General features: G+C 39.1%; 1 protein-coding gene across 4 annotated transcripts in view; it reads left to right on the top strand.

The window, feature by feature from the left end:
• Positions 1 to 13477, top strand: part of wasf1 (WASP family member 1) — a 62237-nt gene that overhangs the window by 17205 nt on the left and 31555 nt on the right. For all 4 annotated transcript variants that reach the window (XM_026194014.2, XM_026194016.2, XM_026194015.2 and 1 more), the window contains exon 2: positions 12394 to 12548. In XM_026194014.2, the coding sequence (XP_026049799.2) occupies positions 12416 to 12548 (133 nt within the window). In that variant the 5' untranslated portion in view covers positions 12394 to 12415. The remainder of the gene's footprint in view (positions 1 to 12393; positions 12549 to 13477) is intronic.

Here is a 13477-nt window from a genome sequence, read left to right as displayed (position 1 = left end):
TAGGTCTAATCAGTGGTGTGTTTTGTTGACAGCTGGACTGTTCTGATCTAGCTTTTTCTTGAACGAGAGCTGCACTAGTGAAACATAAAACAACAGCTCTTGCTAGGTGTTGATTATTTTTTATGTCATTGTCATCTTATTGCAACATCACTGTTATTATTTAGGAAATCATAGAGTTAGTCACTCCTACAGAGCTGAGCCTATCATCACTAAAATGTGACGTTTGGAGACCATCCAAACAGATGAGAATTGATAAGAATGTTGCGATTCCAATTCCATTGTTGATATAATTTATCAGTCACCACCATCTCTACGCAGCACATCAAAGACATTACATTGTTACACTGATACAACTTATGTGTCGCTTAGTCGAATGTTTGTGCATGTTAGAGGTATTTCCCCTCTTTGTTGTGATGTGTGGGGTCATTACTCAAAAAAGGTAAAGTAAAAAAGGTATTACACATATACAGAACACTTAAAAGTAATACAGTACATTACTTAATTACACCAGGAGAAAGACATTCGTTATATGACTCGTTACGTTACTTTTATGTTACTCTGTAAAATGATCTGAAACACACTGTCTCATAATAACCATTTAACAATATAAACCTACAGGCTACAGCCCCACACACCAACACAAATCCCTATCCGCATGAGAACATGTATATCTTTCTCTTAGTATTTAAGTATGAACCCAAAGCCAAGAGCATAAATCAAAAATTAAAACCAGCACAAAGGGACTTCAAAGCGTCGTCACGGTGATTCGACTGTAGAAACATGACCAGGTAGAAACAGAGGCTGCAGTCTGACTGATCATTAGTTTATTACGTGTTGAAGTTCAGCAGTGGCTGGCTTCACCGTGAATGGCGATTCAGCATTTACTCAGCTTTAACTTCACTTGGCTAGCTTAGCGTTTGCGTGCTAGCTGTGCAGGTGCTCCTGCTTTACCAAGGCACTCGTCCTTTTTTGCAATTAAATTAAAAGTAATCTCCATATCCACACTGTAAACTGTGCCACTATTTTCCTCCGTCACAGAGGAGCAAGATCGTAGCAAGAGTGCAAGAACCGATAAGAGAGATTGAGAGGCAGGCAGACTAACGGTTCCAAGGAATCGGACTACAGGGAAGTGGATCTCTACAGGAACTGGCTACCTACTAATGGCCAGTCAATATTAAGGCAACAAAAACGTAAAATTAATCGGGTCAAATGCCTTTTATTTTAATGTCTAACGTTTTCTCACTCTCCAAAGTGAGAAAATGGTTTTGATTTATTTATTTTGCCCTCCCAACCAGCTTTTAAGCTGGATCAAATATATCTACTCTGTGTTGGGCTTGTAAATTTGTATGTGCTTCTAGTTTTTGGTAATTTTTTCTTTCTTTTTTTCCTTTTTAAATGTTAGTGTTTTTAGTTTTAAGTTGACTGGGGTGGCTGCTCTGGTAACTGTGTGTGCATGTCCTTCACGTCTGTATGAACAACAAGGGAGTTAGTATAATGAAATTTCCCTCACAGGCCAAACAAGCGCAGCTGCACAGTGCAAGCATGCAGACATTTATAATTGAGCAGCGGGCTTTCATTATTCATACCAGTGGGTTTCTGTGCACTCAGCAGATAAACTTCTTTGAGTCTGTTTGTTCATCAGACACTTTACTCATTGACGCTGGCACACAGATGTCCATGAATATTTAGTTGTGCACGTCTTACAGTAGGATAAAGCATGTTTGCTAAATGAACGTCCAAAGGGATCAAATCTCTTTGTAACCAATCACAATGTGGCCTGTGTCCAGCTGCTCAGTCAGTGTAAGGTTCTTCATTGAATAAGATTTTGAATGTAAAGAATAGTGGACGGAAACTCACTGTTGAGTCAGTGACTTCTCTTCACAAGCGCACCGACAGATAACGCTTGATGACAGGAACGTTTCGGTTCTTTGCTATCCTCTAGGGGCAGTTGTGGTTGAGGTCTTAGAGCGGGCTAGAACGAGTTCCCTTTAATTGCATCATTGGCAGGCGAACAACTTGCACAGCAGTGTGTGTGTGTGTGTGTGTGTGTGTGTGTGTGTGTGTGTGTGGCGGATTAAGGAACCCATTATACAGCCGCTATTTTGTAAAGGGAGTAGTACATGCCAAAACCAATGAAACAACAAAATCTGGAGGGTTTTTTTGGGCCTATGTGCATATTCAAGATTAGAAATTGTTTATGCTTGACGATTCAATTACTTATTGATTATTATCAAGACCTTTACAATCAATTCAATGTTATATTAGATGGAAATTGTTCATTCTTAACAAACACAAACTGCAGTTTTTTGTTGTTGTTTGAAACAACTCTTGAAAATTGTTCACAGCTACCAGGCAGCATCAGTACAGCTCAGAAAGTCAGCCAGCGAGTGGATATGTATCATTTGAATACCAGTGTTCCAAGATGCTTACCTTGATCAAAAGGATATGCAGGGCATCATGGTAAATGACTGCCTTGCTTAAGTGTACATGAAAAAAGTCCACAGATTGACCCGGGGTCCAAACAGCTGAGCTCAGATGAGGGAAAACCACCAAGGAAGCCTTCAGTTTGAAATAAAGTTTGCACCACTATGGAGGAAAAGCTTTTGTTTATCTGCAAGTAATACAGCATATCAGACAGGATAACATGAGAAATGGTGCAGTCAGAAATTCAGTTATTGAGACGAGGAAATAAGCTTATTATCTTCCCTTATCCCTTGCCACAAGCACTCTAAAGTTTCCCACTACCAGCAAACCTAGTTAGCATAGCTGTGTGAGCCAAAAGTGACAGCACTGGTGCTGCAGGTGTATTTATAGCCCGACAACAAGAGGTCTCTATGTGTCTGTGTGTTAAAGCACCATGCTGGTGAGGGCCTGCAAGGTGACAACTCACCCCAGAAGGGGGATGGGGGTCTGCTGATGCATAATTTTAATTGGGAGGATGACACACTGGCGCATGCCATGATATATTCTGCCAACGTGATCTGCTGTGATGGGTGAGTTGAAGAATTGAGGGTGGGGAGCAGGGGCTGATGCATGTATGCGGTTATTCTTGTGATGCGGGCCTGCTATTTGAATACATGCTTTGATGAGAAACTCCACCGGTCTCGTAGGTTGCTGTCAGAAGATTGCAACATCATCAGGGTATTTGTGCATTTTGTTTCATTTTGTACATATGATCGCTCCTCTGGCTACTCACCTCATCTGTCAGGCTTGACAGTCTGTTCCCACCAACTGCAGCAAAGCTTTAATAGGGGGTTGCTTGAACAGGCACTCTTTTTATAAGTCTGTAGGCATCTTGCATCAGACTCGCTGGTTTTTCTGTTTCAGAATGTCACAAAAGTTGTCTGAAGCAGGCTCTTAACCCCAAGATTTGATTCTCTATAATCTGATAAGCACTTTCTTTGAAGCATATTAAACCCTGGACACTCTGGCTAAAGGGGAGGTGTCCAGCTTAGATAGGTCACCTAATAAATCCTCAGTGGTATTGATTTTAACATTAGGCCCTCTTTCCTTCAGTATTTTATCACTGATTTGAAAAAAATCTGTCTTTTTGTTCCATCTCTGTACCCTCTGATTTACTTTACTGCCTAAAGAACAAAGTGAATTCAGAATTTTATTCTTTATGTTAAAAATGTAACAACATTTCAGCTGCTTTAAAATGTGTTGCAAAGAGAATTTCAGTCACAACAAATGGCATTTAAAAAATTAATAGCTGGATGATGAGCCAGATATAGTACTGCTCCTGTTAACCTCTGCAGCTGTTAAAAATGTTTTTTGTTTTTTTAAATAGGCTAAAGGAAGAAACAGACCTGTTGATAGAGCTTGAGCTCAGCTTTGCCCAGTTATTTTATTTGCCTATGTTTTCTTTGGAAAATGAACTGCAGTAGCTTTCTTGCACTGCAAATCTGCATTACTGACTTAAACCAGCTGTTATTAAGCGTTGCCAGTTTGAACTCCTAACCCAGTGCCATTGGCTTGCTGAGGCTGTGCCAGCTTCACTGATTATATGCCCGTGTTTTATGTTTGCAGCTGTTCTTAGTTCATAGAGAACTCTAAGAATACAGCTGTAGTTCCCAGAGTCACTGAACAAAGGACAAAATGTTCAGGCTAATTTGACACAGAAAATGCATTAATTTTTAAGCTGTAAGAATCAAAATGCTCTGAAGCTGCATTTTTAAATCCCAAGGGCTGGTTGCAGTGACTGGTCTATCTATTAAGACTTGTCTACAGACTTTATGAGCTGCACCAACCAAACTTGTAGCTAGTTTTAAACACACCTGGTCATGACCATTCATTCGAATGCTCATGTCACTATGGCTGTTGCTTAGCAGCACACTCTGTCTTGCTAATTTGTCATTTTTAATTTGCAGCAGGATCAATGCAAAAAGAAAGTAAGATGTCACTGACACAGAAATCGTAGATCTGTGCAGTGAGCACGAGAAATCCCTCATTATACTTCCTGTGCAAAGTAGTGCCTTAACTGGCAAAGATCCTCCCTGGAAACATCAGTACACAGGAAATCTTCAAAACAGAGTCTAACAGATTGGTTCAGTTTGTCAGTATGAGAGTTTTGTTTTGTTTCCTAATAGATGGCACCATCTATAGGCGTACACCTATAGATGGTGCCAGTGGTATAACTATTATGCTGGATTTAGAACGCCAGATTCATTAGCTAAATTGTTGACCTCCACAGGTGACTGGATGTCAGCATGTAGATACTAACTCAATTGCAGTTTCTTTTCTGTGCATTTAATGTGATAGCACACAAATAGGATGGTCTGAAGAAGTACTGAATTATGTTGCTTCAGAAATAGAAAAGTGTTATGTGTAATGTACAGATGAAAGATGTTTTTTATTAGCATACTAGGAATGCAGAGGTTTCATCCGGTGCGTAGATTTTAATTATAGCTTGGATTTTACTCAATACCATGCTGTTACTGCAAGCTACAGTTCCAAGGATACTGATCACCACGTCATAGGGAAGTGTTAAGTTGAACGAAAGTAGAATGAACATTTTGTTTATCCACCCCCACCCCCCAAAAAACATCAACCAAAGTTCATACTAGCTCAGTCAAACTGTTAATCCTAGAAATCAACTGTTAAAAAATCTTTTTAACAAAGAGGATCCGAATATTTCTCTTTTCTTCGTACTTAGGTCAGTACGCTTGTGGATGAAATAGGAAATTGCATATTGTTTGGAAATTTCAAAAAAGTTACATTTAGAATCAGTGCATGAGCGCATGCAGACTCTCTATGTGTGCCTTGTGTTGGATTCTGTTTCATGGTGATCCAGCAGAAAAATCAGAGTTCAGACCATGAATTTTACATCACTTAATGATGAGATCTCTCTTGAGACCCAGGCAATTTGCTTTCCTTACCACTGGCTGGCTTCCTTATCGCAGCTTACTTTAGTCATCTTGTGATTTTTATTTATTTATTTTTTAAAAATATTTCTTTTTTTTAAATATATATATTTATTTTTTCCCCAAACTACTCTGATGCAGCTACTAATGGCAAACTAAGACTCAGCAAATTGGATCAACGCTGGATTTTTATTGTTTTTTTTGTAAAGAAATGCAAATTCTGTCTTATCTGAGGTTTCTTTGTATTCATTTAAAATTCCTTGTATAATTTACCAACACACAAAAATCATCTTGTTTTCTCTTACATTTTTATCCACTCTTATCTCATAGTGTATCTGATGGTGTAGTCTGGCAGTTCTGAAAACCCTCCACATAAAAGGTCTTTGACTAGCTCCACATTGAGGGGTCGGGAGCTATATTGTGCTGCAGTGTGAGTGAGTAAATACTCCATTAGGATTCATTAGAGCCTTCAGTTGGACTCATTGTTCGGGTGCAACGAGCTGCACCAGAGGAGGCCCCTAGCTCTCTCCTGGCATGTGCCGTCCCTCACCCCACTTTGTGCCTGTACACAATGGATGAGCAATCCCTGATCTCTGGCTTGTTCTCCCACTCATATTGCATTTATTCATCAAGTGCTATCGTTGTTGCGAAGTGTCACTGTGATCTTGACCCATTCACTTCCTCTTCCCTTTTCCTGCCCCCCGCCTAACGTGCGATATTATAAAGTGACCGATGACATCCCACTGCAGCTGTTGCTATGGTGATAGGTGACAGCGGGAAGCACCCCCCGCGCCCTCCCATCAAGATGAATGAGCCATAAAAGTAGTAGCAGAGTGCCAAAGGGTGTGCTGACAGGGATTGACTAGTCCGTAGATGGGATGGGGGGGGGAAGTAAAATCACATGAATGTTAATTTGTTGTGTGCGTATATGTGTAGTAATCATCCCAATAGAGAAAAAGTATAGAGAGACCGTGGCACTCTCTCAAACACCTATCCAGTGTCTTCCTGATTGAATCAAGATAAAAGAGAAAATGGAGCAGTGTAATATTTCCTTAATATGAGCTGTCAGTTTTGTCATCTACATACGTTTCTTTCATTGAACAGCTATTGTGCAGCATTGTCAAAAATCTAAGAATACTTGTGTGAAAACTATTTCGATACTTTGATACTTAGACGTAAAAGTGAATCAAAGTCTAAGATAATTACAAGATTTTAGATTTTGCAACTCATTGTGCTTATGCCACACATTACAAAGACCAAATCTGAAACAGAAAAATGCACACACAATAATTTTTCTGTCATGTGAACTGTACTTTCTCCATAGAAATTATCTCTTCTGCTGAACCTACAATTTTGCCTTTCAGTTTTAGGACAATCATCTCCTCAGGGCTTGAATGACAACAAAATATACTGTATCCGTATGCCTATAGCATTTTATCCCACAAAATGCACACCGTTGACTCTCAGATTTGAAAATGCTTCAATCCTTTTCATAAGATTAACCATTCAAGATGAGCATTCATTATTTAACAGGGTGTTGAGCACTTTTTTGCTTTGTTTTGTATTGGTTTTTTTGGGGGGGGTGTTTCAATAAATCTCCTATTCGGTGGTTTGTCGTTAACGCAGCTGTTTTTATGGGCTCTGCTTGGGCCTGGGTGACGTAAATTTCACCCAGTGCAAGTCTCTGAGCAAGCATCCAGGTTGATTCATATGCTGAGATTTTACATTACATTACACTAACTATGCATGCGCCCTGCAGGCAAACTTCAGTCAGACTTTGAAGAACTATAACAAGAATAATTTTCTGTCTATAGTGTCTCTATACTCCAGAGTATAATCACCATGTTTGAGTTCTTTATTTAATCTGAATGTTAGTTTTGTGGCACACTTGGAAAAACTGCTTGGAGGCCACAGCATGACCATAATTACTGTGACCGTCTTTAATGAAATTGTGATCTCATTGCCTTTGAAACTGGGTACCAGGTCTGCGACCACTTGCAGTCAGTTGCTATCTTTAAAGTGAGTTTGGTGAATCAAGACTGTAATGAACCCGCAATAGTATGAAGTCAGTCTGCTATCAGTTTGTGATTGAATGAGGTCAAGTTAGCAATTACATGCAGCCTGTTTGTGATAATCTTGCCATTAAGTGTGATTAAATAGCCATCAACATTCACAGAAATGGACATTAACTACTTATATTCAGTGTCTATCCACAACCTCATAGCTCTGAAACAGAAATTTAGATGTTCCCGTGCAAATAGTAATGCCGTTACTACAGCACTTTTTGTAGAAATTGAACCATTTCAATGCAATGTCAAAACAACCACCAACTTTTCCTAGTCACAAGGAGGATGCCATCTAATTTTTACTCTAGCGTGACCGACCTGTTATCAAACCCCTTATCTCATTCAGGACAATATTTATAGTTATGTTAGTTTTCTAAATGTGAATATGTTTGAGCTTAGTGCCCTGCAGTTGTCCCGTCAGCCCTTCTTTGTTTTTCTTCTCTTATATTTTCCCAATTTATCTCTTGATCACAACCAAGATTGTATATATGACTGAAGAAATTCTAACAGGAGCAATGCTGTCATATACTTACATCATCATGCCACCATATAATATGGAAACGTAAGTGTAAAAACGCAGAATGAAAGTGTGTGCTAGCAGTTTGTGAGTAATCATGTGTGGGTAGAGAATATCTTCCTCCATCATGGACGGCAGTCCTAAATTATTTCATATCCTGTCAGCAGGCAGTATGTACTGTATGCTGCAGTCATTCATCACAATCCAAGCTCATGCAGTGTGGCAAGACACTGACTGAAAAGCAAGGCAATGTGAAGTTAACTGTGTTTACTTACTAATGATGTGCCAACTTATTTTAAGTTAATGCAGTAACCTTGCTTGCCTGTACTAGATCAACACTCCTTCTGTCCGTGTTTATTGGAAAACAAGATTAAAGCTAGATAAGAGAAGTGAATCTCTTCATTGACTTTGATTTTTATTGGTGACTTTGAAACACTGAAATTCATAACCGCTTCAGTTTGACCAAATCGTTGAGCAGAGTATTTTTAAATCGTTCATAAATTTGTTTTTGAGAGCAAAGAAAACTGTTAGTGGCTACTATTTGAAATGCCCACACCAAGAAGGATCAGTATTATCCCTTACCATCTATTTTTTTTGTGCTTTTTTTTGTGTTGTTTTATCTACTGCTGCTTTGTTTTCGATACAATCAAAATCAAGTCTGTCATCCTTGCCGTACTTGTTTAAAAAGGCAGATGAAAATAAAAGTACTAATATTGAGATTGTGCACGCCTCCCGCCTCTGCCAAAAATTGTTTGTTTCTCCTGTTTCTCATTGTTATTTCGCTGCTGTCTGGAAACTTAATATTCTGTCACTGTTTGCTTTTAATCCCCCCTTTAAACAAACCTGTTCTCTGTCAGCTTAAAAAAACTAACTCTTGTGATTGGTTAGAAGGAAGGTTGTTAAAAGGACAACACATTCACTGTTTAAAAAAAAAAAAAAATCATATAGGCTCTTGGCCTTTTCTGATTTATTTAATGTAAATTAACAGTTGTTTTAGTTTTGAGCAGCCCCTCGTTTATTCTTTATTCTTTTAGTGCCAGGAAAATTACTACAAGGGAATAAAATATATAAGGCAAAAGCAGAATTTGTACTATTCTACCAAGCTTGAAAGTCAATATTTGATATGACCATCTCTATTCTTCAACTTCTTCAGCCTGAACTCTCTTAGGCAAGCTTTCTTGTCATTTATTTTAAGATGTCGTCAGGAATAGTTCGCCAGGCTTCTTGAAAGACGTTCAAATCTCTTCTTTGGCTGTTCAAGGAGATCCGACACTTTAGTAATGTTGAGTTTTGTGCTCTGGGAAGGCCAATTGAAGACTGTTGGTGTCCTATTGTTTTTTTGTTTTTTTTTTTATCCAGGTATGTATGTATTTTAAATTCATTGAATTTGTTTTTTTTCTCCCAGATTCATTTAACTTAACTCAGTATTTTTTTTATAATTTCACAGGTCATTTTAATAACTAAAAAAACGTATCTTTTTTTAAACTCTTTTTTACTAACTTCCCTTTTGAAATAAACCCACATGTTACAAAGTGTGTGTGTGTGTGTGTGTGTGTGTGTGTGTGTGTGTGTGTGTGTGTGTGTGTGTGTGTGTGTGTGTGTGTGTGTGAGCGTGTCTGCCCATTTTCTCACTGAACCTCTCTGATATGCTGAGTATATACAATCTAAAGTGACTTACTTTGCACATAAACTAATTAAAGATAGATAGATAAATAAATGTGTTATTGATTTCTGATGTGAAAACTGCATAAGAGATGGAGTTATTTTTTTTTAAGGAGCACAGCACTCATACTAAAGAGTTCTGACAAGGAACGTTTAGGGAGATGCAGCTTAATTTTCAGAAGAGACTATAAATTAAGATGACAAATATTACTGTTTTGGACATGAAGAGTTTGACATTTTGAAAAGTGGACTCATAGTCTTTACAAAGCTGCCAGCAGCAGCTGGGCAGCTTTACATAACACAAAGACCAGAAGCCGGGAGAAAGGCATGATCTGCCTAGCCCTACCTATCAACACTTCTGAGCCTCTTAGCAATGAATTAATTCATTTATATTTTATGGCTCATTTGTTTAATCTTTAGTAAAGTAAAAAGCCTCAGACTAGGTGTTGAATTATTTGGGTTAGGTTTGAGCCAGTTGTCTGACAACCAGTAGAAGCTAAACAGAGTTGAATGTACATTCAAAATGTTCAAGTGGCAAATATTTTTCATATGAGAATATAGTTTATGGCATGCGTTTCCCTTGGAAATGTGCATTTCAAGATGATCTTCCTACATGCTACTTTGGGTAGTACTGCTCTGCCTGCTTGTTAAAGGTCAACATGGTAACAGCTGGCAGGTAGATTTGATATTCTGAAGACATCTGGATTCTGACAAGTGTCCATTCTGTCAAGAGTTGTTCCCAGTGAGGGGCGGATGGTGAGTGTGTGTACACTCAAAGGATCTCTGAAGTGGAGAAGATCTCTTGTTATTTTAGTGGTGGGCAGAGATTGGCACCATGTTTGGGTTTGTGTCATTTTAACATCACTTCCACTCTTCTTTCAAACCATTTCAGCAACACATAAAAGAGGCACATGTTGTTGGTTTTTCCTTTTATGGACACTGATGCTCCCATTTAAGATGAATCCTAGATGACTCACCTCAGCACAGTCTTTTCTGGACCTTCTCGCTCTCATCTTACCATCCTTAGCCAGGATACATTCTGGTCTTACATTTCTATGGTTACAGTGAAGAGTTGTGATTATTCCTCAATGATGGAAGCATTTCTAATAATATATTGGGGCACTGGAAACATCACATGTCAATCACTGTCCATACCTGGTCAGAGGGCCCGGTGGCGCCAGTGTCCGGCAGCCTCGCCTCTGTCAGTGCGCCCCAGGGTGGCTGTGGCTACAATGTAGCTTGCCATCACCAGTGTGTGAATGTGTGTGTGAATGGGTGGATGACTGGATGTGTAAAGCGCTTTTGGGTCCTTGGGGACTAGTAAAGCGCTATACAAATACAGGCCATTTACCATACCTGTCAGTTGGTCCGCTGGTTCATCTGAGTACTTGATCTTTAAGAAATTGCACATATTGGTCACTAAGGGAGACATGCATTAAGCCCTCTTTACTTGCTATTGCTGGTCCTTGTTTCCTCCTTATTTTCATAACTCCTATATATGACAATTTGTATCATGCTAGCGAATGGCTATGTTTAGCTACTGGTCTCTTTTTTTATTACATGGAATACGATCAGTCATTGATTGGCTTCTCCAAAACCTGGACCTTAGCATTACTTAACCAGTGTGGGATCATCTTGAAAGAGAACGAAACAAAAAGCAGCCAAAAATCCAAAGAAGCGTTTTGAATGTCCTTCAAGAAACCTGGAGAGCTATTCTTGAAAATGACAACAAAGCTTGCCTAAGAGAGTTCAGGCTGTGCTGAAGACTAAAGGCGGTCATAAAAAATATTCAATCTTGTTAGAATTCTTCAAATTCTGTTTTTGCCGCATGCAGTGTACAGTATTTCCCAGTGTTTTTGAGAAAATCGTTGCTCCAAATTTTTCAAATTTTCCTAGCAAAAATATAAAGAAACGTAGGGTGTATCAAGACTTTTACCCAGCAGTGTTTCTATTAAATATAAAGAATAAAAAACAAAGTCAAACACCTGTCTGTGTTTGTAAAGATATAAACTTCAGTGAATGACAGCACTCATGCGCTTTAATAGTGAATGTATTAATAGGGAAATGAAATGACCTGGTTTGGGTGCAGCAGGAGGGGAGGGGCTGTTTGTGGGAGAAAACCTGGTCACCGGCAGGTTATGAGTCAAAAACAAACCAAGATAAACGGAGTGAACTTTAAGCATACTCCACGTGTTACACTTTATACCTTTGTACTGCTTAACACCTCTCGTATAGTTTTGGGGGTGAAAGGGTGTTTTAGGTGACACAACAGTGAGTAGTCGTGGGTGTGTATCATCGCTGTGTTCTGTGGTTTTACCCAGCTGTCCTTCTTTTTTGTGTTAGTTTGACAGGAGGAGATGTGAGCCTTAGCAGCTCTCAGTGCAGCCTTAATGCCATTAGCATGGTTGAGTGGGCAGACAAAGTGCTGAGGTGTGTTATGCAGGCTATGCATGATGAAAAGAACAAGACAGCGGGACGTCAGTGAAACAGATGAGGCAACATGGCTATTGGCAATGTCAAAACATTACTTGTGTCCTATTTTTCTGCATTTTCTATAACTTGAGACCCTTTTCCACAGTTATTTCCATTTCTATACGTGTCTTTTTTCATATTCACCCTGCAGCCCATCTCTCTCGTTCTCTCAGTCGGGGTGTGAGTGAAGACTGCGTTTTCTGTACCTCTTATATTTGAAGGTGTAATAAATAGCAAAAGTAGATTTATGACAAGAATTGATTCACTGAAGTTTTGTATTCTTTCTTTTTTCTGCCCCCCCTTCCTCTATCAGGTAGCAGTTTCTCAGCAGAAGGATGCCGCTGGTGAAGCGCACCATCGAGCCCAGGCACCTGTGCCACACGGTGCTGCCAAGAAACATCAAGAACGAGCTGGAATGTGTGACTAACATCTCCTTGGCCAACGTCATCCGCCAGCTCAGCAGCCTCAGTCAGTAACCTGAGGACACTCGTGTACAGACACATGTGTTCTTTCATAATTTAAACAGACACGGCACACTATACATACACAGACTTGCTTCCTTTAAGTATAATAACTTTTATGAAATTTGTTTATATTGGCAGTGAGGTTGTTCCATAGTTAAAGACTGAGATATTTGCACTGTACACAATTCTAGTTTAAGTAGTATGTGCTCTAAAAATCTACCAACATGCCTGAGTGTAAATCATCTCATTCACAGTATATTTTGGTCGCCATAGTTTGTGATGAATTCATTCGTGCTGGGAAATTTGAGAAAACATTTTGCATATTGCAGCATATGTTTATGACTCACAGGCCATGGCATGAATCCACTTCATTTTATAGAAGCTAAAAAATTAATTCAGTGCATGAAATAAATGGTGGGTGATAATGTAAAATCACTGCCTACATTTAGTAGGGCAGAAACTGGGATGTACGCTGATGTATAAGTGAACCTGGCTGAAATGTATTAGCATAAAGAAAATGTTGGCAGAAAGTAATAGTTTTATCATTCTGGCTTAATCTACACCATTTTTTCTTTCTTTCTTTTTTTTTTTTTTAATTAAATTTTGTTATCACACATCAATGCTTACGTCTCTTTCAAAGCAGTCAGGCAGCACCTTTATGTCCCTAATGGCTTTCCACCTCACCAGTGAGCCAGTGTTTCCCCTACTATCATTAACTGCACAGCTCAGGCAAAGGAAAGACGTCTGTCTGTCTGTCTGTCAGAAAAACTATGCAAAAGCTATGGTGCCAAATTCCATGAAAACTGGTAAAGCAGTTGAACAGAGACAAAGAGGGAATCCACTGAATTTTGGAGAAGATTTGCACATTTTTCTTTAAAATTGCAAAACAATCCATTGCCTTCAGTGGAAAATAGAGAATGGGGAAGAAAGATG

The sequence above is a fragment of the Astatotilapia calliptera genome, chromosome 15 (assembly GCF_964374335.1).
Source record: "Astatotilapia calliptera chromosome 15, fAstCal68.1, whole genome shotgun sequence".
NCBI classification, from domain to species: Eukaryota; Metazoa; Chordata; class Actinopteri; order Cichliformes; family Cichlidae; genus Astatotilapia; species Astatotilapia calliptera.
Note: the sequence above shows the minus strand (reverse complement) of the source record. Positions and strands in the feature narration are given on the sequence as shown.